The following is an 18,676-nucleotide window of genomic DNA, read 5'->3' as shown; positions in this document are numbered from 1 at the left end:
GTGAACTCACCTCTGTGGAGAATCACCAGAACAGCATGTTGGTGCTCCAATCTCTCTGCCCTCACTGATTATTTCTAGGGTTTATGAACAGACAATATGATAAGAAATCCTGAACGTACACACTAACACTATGAGGTTAGTATATTAAAATCTTAACTAAAACAGACTGCAAACTACAGCTTATGAAGATACCAGATAAGCAATTTACCTTCACTTGTTACTCCTTCTTCTGCATCATCTCCTCTCTGAAATTAAAAAAAAGTATTTGTAACATCAGCAGCTGGCATTTCCACAGCTAAAGGATGTCTCATGGATAATAAAATTAGATATATCTAGAACATTTCAGTTTAACTTCTACTCATCTTCCTTCAAAAAGCTGAAACAGAACAATTACACTTTTAGAAAAAAATCCATAGCAATTTGAATTTTCTTTTTAACATTTCAAAAGATTTCCTATTACTCTCACCCTCCCTGATTTAAAAAAAAAATAAGTATTTTTCAACAAATTTTCAACATTTTCATAATACAAAACAGCCCCAAGCAACCCCAAACATACAATCAAACAAACGAGACGTTACACCCCCCCCCCCCCCACAACAATCAACGGTAACCAATTCCCGAAAATGCATAATAAACAAACCCTTCTTCATCCCCCTCGGTTTGAACTTTACTAGGGTCAAAAACTCCTGTAAATCGCCTAGTCATGCCTAGGCGCAGGGTAAAGAGGCTGACCTCCACAACAAAACCTGCATTCGAGCGATCAATGAGGCAAAGGTTAAGACATCCGCCCCGTGCCCGCCTGCAGCTTGAGCTGGTCCAAAACCCTGAGAATGGCGTATCGGAGGCGGGTTTCACATCCACATGCAGGACCCCTGAAACTATCCTGAATACCGACCTCCAAAAATGAGTTTTGGGCTCCTCCCACATCGCTCATAGGCATCCTCTACCCCCACAACAGCCGGCTCACTCTTGATTTAGTGAGGTGAGCCCTACACACCACCATCAGTTGCATCAGCCCTTTCTCTGTCAATCCATATTTCTCTCGCAATTATTCTAGACTCGCAAATCGTCCCCCAAGAAACAAATCCTTCATTACGCTGATACCCGTCTCTTGCAACCTCACATCCATCCTTCCTGGCCCAAACATGCGATTCCCCCGAATTGGCACCCCCCCTGACCCAGCCCTCAACCCCCCAATTGGCATACCCCCTGACCCAGCCCTCAACCCCCCAATTGGCACCCCCCCTGACACAGCCCTCAACCCCCCAATTGGCATACCCCCTGACCCAGCCCTCAATTGTCTCCTAAACAACTGTAGCCTAAACTGTCTCCAAATCCTCAATGTGGCCACCACCACCCAACTCTCCGAATACTTTCCTGGGGCCATCGGGCCTACAAGAGGCCGCCTCCATCCTTACCTGCATTGCCTTTCCCTCTTTACACCATCCTCTCACCTTCTCAGCATTTAGTTTGGGAAGCCTAGTTCCCCGCTTTCGCCTTCTCCTCTGTAATATCATCTCTCTAATCCTGGGGGCCTTCCCCCACCTCAAATGAATGAGATCAACTTATCCACCCCTGTGAAGAATGATTTAGGAAGACCAGCAAACACTGGAACAGAAACAGGAACGGCGGCAACACATTCATTTTGACAGCCCGTACCCGGCCTGCCAATGACAAAGAGATTATCCCACTGTGCCAAATCAGCCTTTAACCCCCCACTAAACTGGTAAAGTTAAATTTCCTGAGCCCTGCCAAGTCCCGAGCCATCTGCACCCCAGATGTCGCCAAGGGGAATGGCAACTATCCCACCCCCATATAGGTCTCCAAAGAAGTCTACAAAAACTTCATTAATTTGCTCCAGTGCCACTACCAACTTCCCCACTTTATTCCATATCCGAACTATCTCCTTCTCCGTTGCCTCCCTTCGGAGTTGGCCCGCCATCATGCGCCCTGCCTTCTCCCCATACTCATACCGGTCCTTTCAGCTTTCTTAGCTGATGATCCGCTTTCCTCGTGGACAGCTGATCAACCTCGCTTGTAGCTGCTTCCTCTTAACCAGGAGACCTGGGTCCACACCCTCAGTGAGCTTCCCATCTGTTTCCAAAATCTCCTCATCAGTTTATGACGTTCTTCCCTCTCCGCTCTATCTTCCATGGTCTTGAACGAGATCATTTCGCGCCTTACTATCACCTTCAACGTCTCCCAGACCACCGATTGAGAGACATGCCCCGTACAATTAAACATCACATACTCCTTGATCACCTTTCCAATCTTCCAACAGAAGCTCCGGTCTGCCAGTAACCCCACATCTATTCTCCACCACGGCCTCTCAGCTACCCCCTTTTCCAGGACCACAGTAATCCAGTGTGGGGCATGATCCAAAACCACCATTGCAGAGTAATCAGGGCCGAGATTCTCCCCTACCCGGCGGGGCGGGGGGTCCCGGCCTGTCCACGAGGAAAGCGGATCATCAGATAAGAAAGGTGAAAGGTGAACCACTCCGGTGTCGGGCCGCCCCAAAAGGTGCGGAGAATTCCGCACCTTTAGGGGCCAAACCCTCACATTGAGGGGCTAGGCCCGCGCCAGAGTGGTTTCCACTCCGCTGGCTGGCGTGAACGGCCTTTAGCGCCACGCCAGCCGGGGCCGAAAGGACTTCGCCGGCTGGCATAAATCCGCGCATGCGCCGGAGTGTCAGCGGCTGCTGACGTCATACCGGCGCATGCGCAGGGGAGGGGGGTCTCTTCCGCCCCCGCCATGGTGAAAGCCATGGCGGGGGCAGAAGAAAAAGAGTGCCCCCATGGCACAGGCCGATTGGTGGGCCCCGGTCGCGGGCCAGGCCACCATGGGGGCATCCCCCGGGGTCAGATCACCCCCCCCACCCAGGACCCTGGAGCCCGCCCGTGCCACCAATCCCACCGGTACCAGAGGTGGTTTAAACCTCACCGGTGGGAAAGGCCCGTCAGCGACGGGACTTCAGCCCATCATGGGCCAGAGAATCTCGCGGGGGCCCGCCGACCGGTGCGGGGGTGTGGTAGTAGATATCATATTACCGGAGAACCAAGCTGCCATTGGTACAGCAGCCTCGCTGCCCATTGGCCCAGGCAAGTCATGTGCCTCTCTGCCAATTGGTTGTGGCTGGTCATGTGACTCCCCGCCGATTTGCTGAGAGGTTGGTAGCTCCGCCTACAAGGCGGGGTATAAGAGCTCGTACTGGCTGGCTGGCAGTCGGCCTTTCTCTGTATGACCACTGCCGGGCTCACATCTACCTTATTAAAGCCTGTTGTTTAGAACTTCACTACAACTCGAGTCCAATTGATGGTGCATCAATTTAATACGCTAGACTTTGAAAATGGAACTACGGATTAAGCCAGAATGCCTCCGGATCAGCCCGCATGCTGCAAACGTGTCAGCAACTTTTAAACTTTGGCTGGCATGCTTCAACAGCTACCTCACTACTACAGACAATCAACCAACAAAGGAGCAGAAACTCCACATCCTCCACTTGTGCGTGGGCACCGCCGTTTACTCGATGATAGAGGACAAACTGGACTATGATGTCGCCATGGATCTACTAAAAGGACGGTGTTGAAGATACTTGGGGAGTTTGGGGACTTCTTGGGCTACAAGCTCAATGTGGGGAAAAGTGAGCTGTTTGTGTTGCACCTGGGGGACCAGGAGAGGGAGATAGGGGAGCTCCCGTTGAAAAGGGCGGAGCTTTAGATATCTTGGGGTCCAGATAGCTAGGAACTGGCTTAACTTTTCGAGGCTGGTGGAACAGATGGAGGAAGAGTTCAGGAGGTGGGACGCGCTGCCGCTTTCGCTAGCGGGCAGGGTCCAGTCGGTTAAAATGACGGTGCTCCCGAGGTTTTTGTTTCTTTTCCAGTGCCTCCCCATATGGATTCCGAAGGCTTTTTTCAAAAGGGTGAATAAGAATATTCTGGGGTTTGTGTGGGCGCGGAAGGCCCCGAGATAAGGAGAGTATTCCTGGAGCGAAAAAGGGAGGCAGGCGGTTTGGCGCTGCCCAACCTGTGTGGGTATTACTGGGCTGCGAATGTGGCAATGATTCGCAGGTGGGTGATGGAGGGGGAGGGTGCCGCATGGAAGAGGCTGGAGGTGGCGTCCTGTGTGGGTACGAGTTTGGGGGCATTGGTGACGGCCCCGCTTCCGCTCCCCCGGCAAGATATTCCACGAGTCCGGTGGTGGTGGCGTCCCTCAAAATTTGGGGGCAGTGGAGGCGGCACAGGGGGGAAGTGAAGGCCTCAGTGTGGGCCCCGATACAGGGCAACCACCGGTTTGCACCAGGGAGAATGGATGGTGGGTTTTTGAGTTGGCATAGGGCAGGCATCAGGCGGATGGGGGGCCTTTTCCTCGATGGGAAGTTTGCGACTTTAGAGGAGTTGGAGGGGAAGTGGGGCCTCCCCCCTGGGAATGCTTTCAGGTATATGCAGATTAGGGCGTTTGTTAAGCGGCAGGTGGCGGAGTTCCTGCTGCTGCCGCCTAGGAGGGTGCAGGATAGGGTGCTCTCGGGGACGTGGGTTGGTGAGGGGAGGATCTCGGCGATTTATCAGATGATGCAGGAAGAGGAGGAGGCTTCGGTGGAGGAGCTGAAAGCGAAGTGGGAGGAGGAGCTAGGGGAAGAGATTGACGATGGGACGTGGGCGGATGCCCTGGGGAGGGTGAACTCGTCCTCTTCTTGCGCACGGGATGGGTTAAGGGGGTTTGATTTTGCGACGGTGTGTTTGCTATTTTTCTCTTGTATTGTTATTAGTTATTAATTTATTACTTTGTATTGGGGGGATTTCTGTTTCCGTTTAGTTTTACACCTTATTTACTTTAACTGTTGGGAGAAAATTTGTCGTTGAAAAATTTGAATAAAAATTAAAAAAAAAATAAAAGGACACTTCATCAGGCCAGTAAACCAGGTCTACGCGCGGCAACAAGGCAACAATTCCCCGGTGAGTCTCTCGACGAATTCTATCGGGCCCTCATTGTCCTGGGGAGAAATTGCGCCTGCCCGCAGGTCACTGCTGCGGAGCACACCAAACTCTTGATCAGGGACGCCTTCGTGGCAGGCATGCAGTCACCCCAAATACGACTTTTAGCGACACTGAGGCATGGACCCTTGCATCCTCCATGGAGGTCGCTGACCGCAATGCGCGCGCATATGCCTCCGGCCGCCCCGTGGGCAGCGTGGCACACCCCACTCGCCCCTACCGACTCAGACCCCCAGACCTGCGCTGCAGGACGTCCAGGCAAGCCCCCGCTGCTATTTCTGCGGGCAGGCCAAGCACCCCCGCCCGCGCTGCCCGGCCCGCACCGCAGTCTGCAAGAGCTGCGGCAAAAAGGGCCATTTCGCGGCCATCTGCTTCTCCAAGTCGGTCGCTGCTCCCCCCCCCCTGCACTCCTCTAGGGCCCCGTGCGGCCCGCAGACCTCGCTGCCTCCACCCCCCACCGCTACGAGTGATCCCTGGACGCCGCCATCTTGGGCCCCCGATGCCACGTGCGGCCCACGGGCGCCGCCATTTTGGGCCTCCGACTCCACGTGTGACCCCAGGGCGCCGCCATTTTGTTCATTCCCCACCACGTGCGGCCCTCGGGTGCCGCCATTTTGGATCGGCACGGAGGACCCCGCAAGCGATTACTCCGTATTGGATGACGACTCCGTGTTCCTGCCACGACTCGCCTCGGTGACACTGGATCAGTCACGGCCCCGCACGCTTTCCACGGCGACCACACAGATCCACCTCAACGGTCGCGAGACGAGTTGCCAACTGGACTCCGGGAGCACAGAGAGCTTCATCCACCCCGACACGGTAAGACGCTGCGTGCTCCCCGTTCACCCAGTAAAGCACAAAATCGCTCTGGCATCTGGTTCGCACTCAGTCCAAATCACCGGGTGCTACGTGGCGGACCTCACGGTCCAGGGGAGGGTTTTAAAAAACTATAAATTCCTCATCCTTCCCCGCCTCTGCGCACCGGCACTTCTTGGGATGGATTTCCAGTGCAACCTGCAGAGCGTAACTTATAAATTCGGCGACCCTATTCCCCCCCTTACTGTCTGCAGCCTCTCGTCCCTCAAGGTCGACCCCCCTTCCTTGTTTGCAAACCTCACCCCAGATTGCAAACCCGTCGCCACCAGGAGCAGACGGTACAGTGCCCAGGACCGGACCTTCATCAGGTCCGAGGCCCAAAGGCTTCTGAAGGAGGGGGTAATAGAGGCTAGCAACAGTCCCTGGTGAGCACAAGTGCTGGTGGTTAAGACTGGGGAGAAAAACCATATGGTCATCGATTACAGTCAGACCATCAACAGGTTTACGCAACTGGACGCGTATCCTCTCCCCCGTATCTCCGACCTGGTTAACAGGATCGCGCAGTACAAAGTCTTTTCCACGGTGGACCTCAAGTCCGCCTACCACCAGCTCCCCATCCGCACGAGTGACCGAAAGTACACTGCGTTCAAAGCGGATGGGCGACTCTACCACTTTTTAAGGGTTCCTTTTGGTGTCGCGAATGGGGTTTCGGTCTTCCAAAGGGAGATGAACCGAATGGTTGACCAACATGATTTACGAGCCACCTTCCCGTATCTTGACAATGTCACCATCTGCGGCCATGACCAGCAGAACCACGACACCAACCTCCGCAAATTCCTCCGAACCGCAAAACTCCTTAACCTCACGTATAATAAGGATAAGTGCGTGTTTAGCACCGACTGTCTAGCCATCCTCGGCTATGTAGTGCGTAACGGAGTGATAGGCCCCGATCCCGAACGCATGTGCCCCCTAATTGAATTCCCCCTTCCCAACTCCCTCAAAGCCCTCAAACGCTGTCTGGGTTTCTTTTCTTATTATGCCCAGTGGGTCCCTAACTAAACCGACCTAGCCCGCCTCCTCATCCAATCCAACACGTTCCCCCTGTCGATGGAGGCCCGCCAGGCCTTTAGCCGCATCAAAACTGACATTGCGAAGGCCACAATGCGCGCTGTCGACGAGTCCCTCCCATTCCAGGTCGAGAGCGACGTGTCTGATGTAGCTCTGGCGGCCACCCTCAACCAAGCGGGCAGACCCGTGGCCTTTTTCTCCCGGACCCTCCACGCACAGGCCATTGTCGAAGCTGTGCGACATTGGAGGCACTATCTGACCAGCAGGAGGTTTACCCTCGTCACAGACTAACGGTCAGTAGCCTTCATGTTCGATAATGCATAGAGGGGCAAGATCAAGAACGACAAGATCTTGTGGTGGCGGATCGAGTTGTCCACGTACAACTACGATATCTTGTATCGTCCTGGGAAGCTCAACGAGCCTCCTGATGCCCTGTCCCGCAGTACCTGCGCCAACGCACAGGTGGACCGCCTCCGCTCCCTCCACGCGGACCTCTGCCATCCAGGGGTCACCCGTTTTTTTCATTTTATCAAGACCCGCAACCTGCCCTACTCCATCGAGGAGGTCAGAACTGTAACCAGGGAATGTCACATTTGCGCGGAGTGCAAGCCGCACTTCTACCGCCCCGAGCAGGCGCATCTGATAAAGGCTTCTTGCCCTTTCAAACGACTTAGCATGGACTTCAAGGGTCCCCTCCCCTCCCCTCCAAAAACTGCAACACATATTTCTTGAATGTGATTGACGAGTACTTCCGCTTCCCGTTCGCCATCCCCTGCCCCGACATGACCACTTCAACTATCATCAAAGCCCTGCACTCCATTTTCTCCCTGTTCGGTTACCCCGCGTACATTCACAGCGACCGGGGGTCCTCCTTTATGAGTGACGAACTGCGTCAATTCCTGCTCAGCAGGGGCATCGCCTCTAGCAGGACGACCAGTTATAACCCCCAGGGTAACGGTCAGGTCGAGAGGGGGAAATGGTACGGTCTGGAAGACCGTCCTACTGGCCCTGCGGTCCAGGTGTCTCCCAGTCTCCCACTGGCAAGAGGTTCTCCCAGACGCCCTCCACTCTATTCGGTCTCTCCTTTGTACTGCCACGAATCAAACACCTCATGAACGTCTTCTTGTTTTCCCCAGGAAGTCTTCCTCTGGGACCCCGCTCCCGACCTGGCTGACCACCCCCGGGCCCATCCTGCTCCGGAAGCATGTGCGGGTGCACAGGTCCGACCCGTTGGTTGAAAGAGTCCAGTTACTCCACGCAAACCCGCAGTACGCGTACGTGGAGTATCCCGACGGACGACAGGACACGGTCTTCCTTCGGGACCTGGCACCTGCCAGAGTGCGGCCACAGCCCCCAACTCCGACCGCCCCCAGCGCCCCCGCAACCCAGCGCATAGGAACCCCTTCCCCCGGCCCGGCTACCACCAACTGCGACCAGGGGTACGGACACAGGACCGCAGCTCCCGGAGTCACAGACGACCACCGCTCCAACGTCACCGGCGTCACTGCGCAGGTCCGGCAGGACACCGAAGGCACCCATCCGGCTTATCGAGTCAATTTGATGGACCTTATGGACTTTCATGTTCTGCACATGTTCCTTGCCTGTGTTTTTTATTATTATTCCTAATATGGTTATTGTTGTTTTTTTTCTCTTGTACACTGTATAGCTTGGTTTTCTTACACGTTCGTCGCGGGCCAGTGGGCAGCCATAGTTACCTACCCGAGAAGGTCTCTAGTCATACTACCGGTTTTATGGGCCACACCCCCCCCCCACACCACTCCTCCCCGCTTCTTTCTCAAAAAGGGGTGAATGTGGTAGTATGGCTAGAGATATATTACCGGAGAACAAAGCTGCCATTGGTACAGCAGCCTCGTTGCTCTTTGGCCCAGGCAAGTCATGAGCCTCTCTGCCAATTGGTTGTGGCTGGTCATGTGACTCCCCGCCGATTGGCTGAGGTTGGTAGCTCCGCCTACAAGACGGGGTATAAGAGCTCATACTGGCTGGCAGTCGGCCTTTCTCTGTATGACCACTGCCGGGCTCACATCTAGCGTATTAAAGCCTGTTGTTTGGAACTTCACTACGACTCGAGTCCAATTGATGGTGCATCAGGGGGCCCGCCAACCAATGCGCCGACCGGCGTGGCGTGATTCACGCCCCGCCGAATCTCGGGGGGTGGAGAATTCGGGACATGGCCGAGGCGGGATTGACGCCGGCCCCGGGAGATTCTCCGACCCCCCGGGAATTCAGAGAATTCCGCCCCAGATCTCTGAATCTCAGCCAATTGGATCTTTCCCACTATGAAGAAGTCAATTCTTGAGTACATCTTGTGCACCGGGAAGAAAAAAAGAATACTCCCGCACCTCTGGATGTAGGAACCTCCGTGGATCTACCGCTCCTAGCTCCCCGCTAAGCCCAGCCAATGATTCACAACTGCAGATGTGTCTCTTGCAGTATCACTACATCAGCCTCTAAGCCCTTCAAATGTGATCTTTCCACCGGTCCCCCTAACCCACTCACGTTACTATTCTGACTTGAAGGAGGGGGGAGGGGGTGGGGAAACTCTAATCCCCACCACCCTTCTTATCCACCACCATCATATCTCCGGGTCCTGCCTCTCAGGCCTAACCCGCCCCATCTTTTTTTAACCATAGAACCCCCCCCCAAAAAACCCCATCTACCCCCCAATACCCCTCCCTTTCACGCCCCCAAGCCCATCAAAACCTGCTCAACCACCCCCATTACTTTGCTCCTTCTCCCTTTCACGCCCCCCCAAGCCCATCAAAACTTGCTCAACGACCCCCCCAAACTTAGTGCACATATCCCCCCCCAATCCAAAATAATTATAACAAACTCTCAACACAACCAGACTACCCTCACACATTCAACCAATCCCAAGACCCCGACTTCCCCACTACCCAGTACAGAAATGTAAAACCCTATAAAAATCTAAGATTAAGCCCAGACTCTTTCCCCTAAATCCAGATCACATTTCCCCATTAACTCCACCAATATTCTTGCAAAGTATTCAGTCGGCCTCGAGCGGACCCATGATTCAAAGGTTTTACCTCCTTGATCTGTTCTCCAGGTCCTCCACCTTAGCTTTGAGTCCTTTATTCACGTCTGCCATACTCCACAACTCCCTGCCCATCGAAATAATCTGGTCACTGTGCTGCGATGTAGCCTCCTCCATCTCTTTCAACATATCTCAATGTTCACTTATTTCAGCCGCATTTTCTGACACAGCTGGCTTTACCGGAGCCATTGCCTCCTCCATATTCTCATCACAGCCATCATTTCTCCTCACGTAATCTCCATATGTCTGGTGTACAGCCTTTCAAATTCACCAGACATCACTTCAATCAAAGAATCCACCCCGAGATGAGCAGAGTCATGTTGTGCTCCTTCCCCCGCCATCTTTTTTTCAGCCCCCCGCCATCTTTTTTCAGCCTAACACGTCCACTCACCCGGCAACAAATTATCGGTCGCCCCCTTCTTACCACCGTTCTTCTTCTGGGATTTGGACATCGCATACCGAAGTACAGTCTTCCGAAACCGATTAATACAAAAAATGCCCCTGGGAACGGGCTATAAATATTGAAAAACCTTTGGGTAGGAGCTTCCCCACACGCAACCTCCGCTCACACAAAGTCACTGGAAATCCACCCAACCTGATTATTTTGAGAATATGTAACAAAACAATTTAATACCATGAGATTTAAAACAACTCACCCTGCACGTCAATGCAAGCAGATTTGAGAGATTAGATAAGACATAAATTTGTTGCCACTTTAAAAAAAGTGTTGAAAAGTTGAAAGCTTCTGCCTTTCAAAACCAGAGGGTAAATCTGAATGTAATCTGTTATTTTCTCCCGACCACAAGGAAAAGGCAACATTGCTGGAAGACAGTCCATGGGTGTGATAGAACAAATGGGAACTATCCCATAGTGAGCACGTTTAGCTGCGTGTTTTCCAGCATTTGCAGTGCCGAGAAACATAACTCTATCTAACGCGACTCCGGTTAGGTATGGGGCCTCAGCGGGCTGAGGCCGCACTTAGTCCCATTCTCTGCACCGAGGAGCCCTGCTCACCTAAATCCTCAGTGCAGGGAGAGATCGGGACGTTGTTTTTAAATGACTCCGATATCAGGAGCCCCCCCACTCGACCCCCGAACCCCCACCAACCCCCCCCCCCCCCCTTCCCGTGCAGGGCAACACCGTGGTCCACTCCCGCTGCACAGAAAAGCCTGTTTGGTGCTGCCAGCTGGCACTGCCACCTGGGCACCATGGCAATGCCAAGCTGGCACCAGCAGTGCCAGGGTGCCACCCTGCCAGAGGGCAAGCACCGGGGGATCTCCTAGGAGACTCCCACGAGTATTGTTCAGTCTGGTTCCTGTTTGTGGAGACTACTGAGCGGGGCTCGCCTGATGCCTCCAAGGCAAAGGGCATAGATCTCAACGCCTGGGTTACCTCAGGGAACTGCATATTAGAGCGAGACAAATATGCAGATTTGACAAAAAGTGATCCTGCCCACAATGGACAGGCTTCACATCTCAATGTCTCGCGAGATTGTGTTAGATCTCATAAGGCGTGGCGAGCCAAGTAGATCCCGGGAGTGGGGTCTCCCAGCGTTTAGAACATAGAACATACAGTATAGAAGGAGGCCATTCGGCCCATCGAGTCTGCACCGACCTACTTAAGCCCTCACTTCCACCCTATCCATGTAACCCACTAACCCATCCTAACCTTTTTGGTCATTAAGGGCAAATTATCATGGCCAATCCACCGAACCTGCACGTCTTTGGACTGTGGGAGGAAACCGGAGCACCCGGAAGAAACCCACACAGATACGGGGAGAATGTGCAGACTCCGCACAGACAGTGACCCAGCGGGGAATCGAACCTGGGACCCTGGCGCTGTGAAGCCACAGTGCTATCCACTTGTGCAACCGTGCTACCCATTTACCGGCCATGTTGCACTGCGGCGTGCTGCTTTTCGGGCGCAGCATGGCCGGTAGACCACATCCTATATTACAGTCCTGCACAATCCCCCATTGAATAAGAGCATGAAGCCAAACCTGTGAAGATTAGAGAAATCTCATTCCTGATATTTCCATGAGTGAGGCAAGATCAGAAATTCAGTTAAATGTGGTATTTTGTTCAGATTTATATTGAGAACTCAGTTTTAAACCAAACTGCACATATATCATTCTAAATAACTTCTTCCACTCTACTATTTGTGCTCTGTGACAGTGGGGTACCAAGCAGCAACGTAGGCTGTTTCTGGGCCTCACACATTGTGTCTCTCAGGAATCTTTCTTTTCCACCAGCCCTCACTGAAAAGAAAATCAATACATCCCTTTGATATTCAAAACTTTCAACAAAATTGAATACCTTGGCAATAGTTTTAGGACATCAGTCTAATTATGTCAATGTTTAATCACCATCAGCTGCGAACAACTGATATACCAAGGAAAAAGAGATTTACACTTGGATATCAGTTTGAGGTGCTCCTAATATTTTCCTCACACACAGAAAATGATGTCAAATACAATTCATATCACCGTCATTATTGAAATCTAGGGGGTACACAGCAATACTCATTGATGTTTTTTGAATCATACCATATGGGAGTGATAAGACTGGAATGATTTATTGAAAAAACAAAATAGTAGCCATAAAGTGGAGAGTGTGAATTAAATGAAAAAGGAAATCGGGATGCAAATAAATCTTGGGCACCAATGGGAACTAGCAAACCACATTGAGGTACATAAAGCGCTGCATTTAGTGGAGAAATACAAGAATGAGCAAGATATTCCAGAAACAAAACTGATTCAACACTAATAGTGTTTTATCAACTTAAATTTCAATTTCAATGTTTAGTTCAGTCCTTAATTATTTCCCACAGGTCTAAAATTGGTGGGCATATTGCCTTTCTTTGTTCCCTTAAAAAAAGTTTCCTCCCAAGCCAAATAGTTCCTGTTGGCAAGAAAGCAGACAGGAAGCCCATTCCCAGGTCAGTTTTAAGTCTTCAGCATAATCACAGCTATAATCCATCATCAGCCGAAGAGAGTCGAATCATTTGGCCCGTTGATTCTATGCCAATGCTTTCATAAAGCAATTCAGTTATTCCCACTGTGCTGCTCTTTCTCCATACCTTTGCAATTTGTTCTCCTTCAAGTATCTATCCAAATACCTTTTTAAGGCTGCTACTGAATCTGTACCAACCACCCACATCAAGCAATGCACTCCAAATCCTAACCACTGTGTAAAAATGTTTCTTTCCTCACATTGCCACTGGTTCTTTTGCTGATCAGTCATTGACCCTTCAAACATTGGAAAGTTTTTCCTTATTTCCTTTATCTAAACACTTTACGATTTTCAGCAGCTCCATGAAGTCTCCCTTTAGACTTCTCTGCTTGGAGAACCATGCCAGCTCTTCAGACCATCCGCATAAACGTAATCCCTCATCACTGGATAATTCCAATGGGGTGAAATATTTGGGGGATGCCGCTAGAGACAAATGCAAGAGCCGTCTCATCAGGAAACTGTCCCAAAATTTTCCCTTCTCTCTCCCAACATGCCAACCCCCAATAGTGGTGTGCCCAATCCCCATGAAAGATTCCGCAACAAAAGCTCGTCTGGACTCTGGATCTCAGTGGAGGATGGTGTTAGTCCAGAATGAATGATAGAAAAAAAAAGAGAAGAATCTACAACTCACCATCTTAATGGCCTCACGATCAGGGACGTAATCTCTAATTATTATGATCAACGTTCCATCTCAGCAACCTGAAAGTTCCCACACAATTCAACTCCATTAAGTTAGCATACACGCATGGCAGTGCAAAAAAAGAAAGATGCAAGAGAAGCCAGCCATTTGGTCCATCGAGTCTGCTCCGCCATTCAACTTGTACTCAGAAAAGGAGGCAAAACGACCAAACAACTTCATCATCTCATCCATAGTGCTTGCTGGGTCCATATTGTAAAAAAGCAGGTAATCTGCATACAGGGACACCCTACGCTCCACTCTTTCACGATTTATCCCCCTCCATTGAACAGAAGATCTCAGTGCTATGGCAAATGGTTCGAGAGCCAAAGCAAACAGGAGCAGAGGCAATGCGCATGCCTGCCTTGTACCCCTATTCAGCAGGATGTAAACAGAATTCAAAGCATTCGTGTGAACATTAGTAGACCGGAGCCTATACAGTAAATTAATCTAGGATATAAACTTTTGTCTAAATCCAAACCTCACAGGAATCTCAAAGAGATATTCCCACTCCACTCTGTCAAATGCTTTTCGGCATCTAGGGAAACAATCACCTCTGGTTCGGGCACCGAAGAGGGGGAAAGGACAACATTTAGAAGACGATGAATACTGGCCGACAATTGCCAACCCTTAACAAAACTTGTCTGGTCTTCAGAGATCACCTCTGGAGGGCAGGGCTCCAGCCGCAGTGCCAGTACTTTCGCAAGGAGCTTAACATCTCCATTTAAAAGTGAAATAGGTCGAAACAACCTACACTCAGTTGGGTCTTTGTCTTTCTTTAGGATCAAGGAGATAGAAGTCTGTGCAAGGGTAGAGGGCAACGAACACCAGGATAATGAATCATTAAACATGCCTAGAGTAACCTGATGTATTACTATTGGGCGGCAAATATGGAGAAGGTGCGGAGCTGGGTAAGAGGGGTTGATTCCCAGTGGGTCAGAATGAAGGAGAATTTGTGCAGGGGGTCGGGATTGAAAGTAGTAGCAACAGCGCCGCTTCCGATAGCCCCGGGGAAGTACTCAGGGAGTCCGGTAATAATAGCTTCATTGAGAATTTGGAGGCAGTTTCGCCAGCACTTCGGGATGGGGACAGGGTCAAGGGAAATGCTGATTCGGGGGAACCACAGACATGAGCCAGGGAGATGGGATGGAAATTTTCGGAAATGGGAGGAGAAGGGGATTAAGACACTATTTGTTTCTTCGGGGTGGGTTTGCAGGATTGAAGGAGCTGTAAGCGAAGTATGGGCTGGAACAGGGGGAAATGTTTAGATACATGCAGGTTCGAGATTTTTCCAAAAAGGAGATACAGAGCTTCCCGGAGGAATCAGCCTCCACATTGCTGGAGGAGGAGCTGATGACAGGGGGACTGGAGAAGGGGGTAGTAATGGCGGTTTACGAGTCTATTTTGGAGGAGGAGAAGGCGCCGCTAGAAGGGATCAAGGCAAAGTGAGAGGAAGAGTTGGGAGAGGACATGGAGGATGGGTTCTGGTGTGAGGTGCTCCGGAGAGTGAATGCCTCCACCTTGTGCGCAGGATTGGGGCTGATACAGCTGAAGGTGGTATACAGAGCACATCTCACGAGGGTGAGGATGAGCCGATTCTTTGAAGGAGTAGGAGATGTGTGTGAATGTTGTGGGTGGGGGAGGGGCCCTCTAATAACATTCATATGTTTTGGTCCTGTCCAAAGCTGGAGGATTACTGGAAGGAGGTTTTTAGGGTAATTTCTAAAGTGGTGCATGTGAAACTGGACCCGGGCCCCTGGGAGGCCATATTCGGGGTGTCGGACTAGCCAGGGTTGGACACGGGTGCGGAGGGCGATGTTGTAACCTTCGCCTCGTTGATCGCCCAAAGGCAGGTCGTCGTGGTCGGCGGCGGGAGAGAACCAGGCTGCCACTTGTCATGTACCTGTACGATCTCCCGGAAGCCTTCTGTTGCCTCAGCTAATGAGTAACAAGGCGACTGGTCTTCTCCCCATAGTCATAAAACGTACCCTCGAGCATCGCAACTGGCCCACTGTCCCATCCATTGACAATCGTTCAAATTGTGTCTGCAGCTTTTTCAAACTTGCAACAACTCCGGTGTTGGGCTAAGCGAGTACTGGTGGTTCACCGCAAGAATGGATTTCACCAGCCTCCGCTGCTCCGCCCTTGCTGTCTTTACCATGTGCACGTTGTAGGAAATTATCTCCCCCCACCGGATAACCACCTTCAAGACTTTCTATACGTAGGAAGACTCACATTCCCCAATAGTGAGGGACAAGCTTCACAAAATCTCTTGACCACTAATGATGTCATATCCAACCTCCATGGCGGTCGCTGGGAGGGACTGCTTTCTAGTACCAAATCAACAAAGTATGGGACATGCTCCGAAATCATAAATCACTGAGTAACCCAGCGCCGCAACCAAAGGGAGGAGAGACTTATTCACCACAAAAAAAGTCGATATGCGAGTATACCTGCTGCACTTGGGAGAAGACTCGGAAATTCTTTATCAACTGGGTGCAAAAAGCACCAGGATCTGCCCCCCATCTGTTCCATGAAAAGCAACAACGCTCTGGCCATCCCTGATGGAGTCAGGGATTTGGGTTTAGACTAATCCAGACTGGGATCAAAAACACAATTTAACAATTTAAGTCACCACCCAAAACAAGCGGATGTGAATCCAAATTGGGGAATGAGGGAGGTTAGAAGCATATTAATAAAATCCGGATCATCCCAATTTGGAGCATAGATATTAACTAGAACCACCAAGGTTCCTGCCAAAGAGCCACAGACAATAACTTGCCTACCATTGGGGTCAGCCAAGATCTTAGCCACAGAAAATTTAACCCTTTTATTGATTAATATTGCTACACCCAGAGCCCTGAGAGAATGAAAGCGAAAATGAAAAATGTGTCCCACCCAGTTCTTCCGCAACCTTGTCTGGTCTCTGACCAGCAAGTGAGCCTTTGCAGAAATACCAAGTCGGAGTTTAAATTTTAAGGTGAGCAAATGCCCTCTACCTTTCCACTGGGCCATCCAACCCCCTGACATCCTTCACCCCGCCAAATCCAGAATCAGCCATTTCCACAAAGAGGGATTATCCAGCAGATACATAGAAGGTACAGCAACTAGGTCCATCCAAGATGGGCACCAAACCCACTCACAAGACTAAACAAAGAAAAACCTGCAGTCACCATCAGCAAACTACCCCCACTCCCACCCCCCTCTTCCTCCTACACTGCTACATCCATCTTCTAATAAACCTAAACCAAACAAGAACACTAAGCTTATTATCCCAAACAGAACTACTATAATGCGCTGCAGTCAACCATTAGCAAGCTCTTCGGTTAGCAGAGTGGCTACTTCTAAGAGTGAATAAAAGTGAAGGGTGCGATCTACTGGCTGCGTTACGCCCGAAAGGCAGCTTGGCGCAACACGGGCAGTAGATGCCAAGAGGTCCTTCTTCCGGAATCTATCTGGCTCAACATGCCTCGCAAGATCTGACGTGATTTCGCGAGATGAATCTGCCCATTGTGGGCAGACACGCTTTGGCAAATCTGCATATTAGAGTGAGACCACTAAGCTTACTCTATTATGCACTTCCACAATCTACCCAAGGCGATAGGATGATGATTTTGCCTTGGTGATCTTGGGCAAGTGCCATTCAGTGCTGGTTTCCACAAATGGGAGCAAGAAGGAACGGCACTGGATGGTCTCCCAGGGGATTGGAGGCCCCCAGGTGCTTGGCACTGCCAGCTGGCAGGGCACTGCCAAGGTGCCATGCTGGCATTTTCCTCTCACTGTGGATCAGGCCTGGAGAGTAATAACAATCTTTATTTGTGTCACAAGTAGGCTTACGTTAACACTGCAATGAAGTTACTGTGAAAAGCCGGCATGGGTGAGGTGGGGACCCAAGGACCCCCTTTTTGAGAGTTTGGGGGTCACTCTGCAGGGTCAAGAGGAGCTCCTCAGTGCAGAGAACAGGACTAAGTGTGGCCTCGTCTGGGCATTCCCCACGGAGGCCCCGTATCTACCCGAATAACATGGTGTGTCTCAGTGCTCAATCATACCGTGCCTAACCTGTTTCTTTACAAAGGAGTCCACATCTTTTGCCGCAACAAAATGATAATCCTTTCCCTGAAAAGTCACTCTTAGCTGCACCCAGCACACCATCCCACATGGGCTCCACTTTTGCACAGGGCAGCCTTGGCTTGTTAGACAAAGCCCTTTACGTCACCAGCTCTGCTATCACGTCCTGGTAGAACCCGATGGTGTGGCTTTCCCATTTTTAGCCTTGATGCTCCCTCACCCATCTCAGGATCTGCTCCTTTTCTTTGAAGCCATGAAACTTCACAATTACCACACATGGTGGTTCCTCAGGGCGAGGCTTCTGCCGTAGTGTACGGTGGGCTTGATCCAACCCAGAAGCGTACGTGGATCCACTCTCCCTCACCATCTTCCCGAACATCTCCGCAAAATACTCCGTCGGAGTCGAGCCTTCCATTCCCTCCAGCTACCCCACAATTTATTTTATTTTTAAATTGTTCATGGGACATGGGCATCGCTGGCTGAGCCAGCATTTATTATCCATCCCCAATTTATCTTGAGGGGGCAGTTAAGAGGCAACCACATTGCTGTGGATCTGGAGTCATGTGTAGGCCAGACCAGGTAAGGACGGCAGATTTCCTTCCCTAAAGGACATTAGTGAACCAGATGAGTTTTTCCTGACAATTGACATTTTTAATTCCAAATCTTTATGGAATTAAAATTTCACCATCTGCAGTGGCAGGATTTGAACCTGGGTCCCCAGATCATTACTCTGGGTCTCTGCTTTATTAGTCCAGTGACAATGCCACTGCGCCCCCACCTCCCTGGAACAATTCTCCAAATCATTCACCAGGGCCTTCAGAAATGTATTTGTTTTGGTCCCCTGAGATATCCCTCGCTTCCAGTGAGGCATTCTGGTCTCTAAGCTTCGGAGGGGCCACCTCCAGGCCATGGGTCTTCACCTTTTTATTGATCCTCTCCAAAGCCATTCGGATGGGAGCCAAGGTCTCTT

General features: G+C 51.0%; 1 protein-coding gene across 9 annotated transcripts in view; it reads right to left on the bottom strand.

Annotated features, from left to right (window-relative positions):
* The window catches only part of LOC119978749 (TOM1-like protein 2), a 130,989-nt gene that overhangs the window by 7,431 nt on the left and 104,882 nt on the right, over positions 1 to 18,676 (bottom strand). For 6 of the 9 annotated variants that reach the window (XM_038820589.1, XM_038820591.1, XM_038820594.1 and 3 more), the window contains one exon: positions 209 to 245. In XM_038820589.1, the coding sequence (XP_038676517.1) occupies positions 209 to 245 (37 nt within the window). Of the gene's footprint in view, positions 1 to 10; positions 75 to 208; positions 246 to 18,676 lie in introns of all 9 variants that reach the window. The other 3 variants (XM_038820592.1, XM_038820596.1, XM_038820597.1) reach the window with 1 other exon arrangement.

Source organism: Scyliorhinus canicula, chromosome 15, assembly GCF_902713615.1.
Source record: "Scyliorhinus canicula chromosome 15, sScyCan1.1, whole genome shotgun sequence".
NCBI classification, from domain to species: domain Eukaryota; kingdom Metazoa; phylum Chordata; class Chondrichthyes; order Carcharhiniformes; family Scyliorhinidae; genus Scyliorhinus; species Scyliorhinus canicula.
This window is presented reverse-complemented; position numbering and strand designations above follow the sequence as displayed.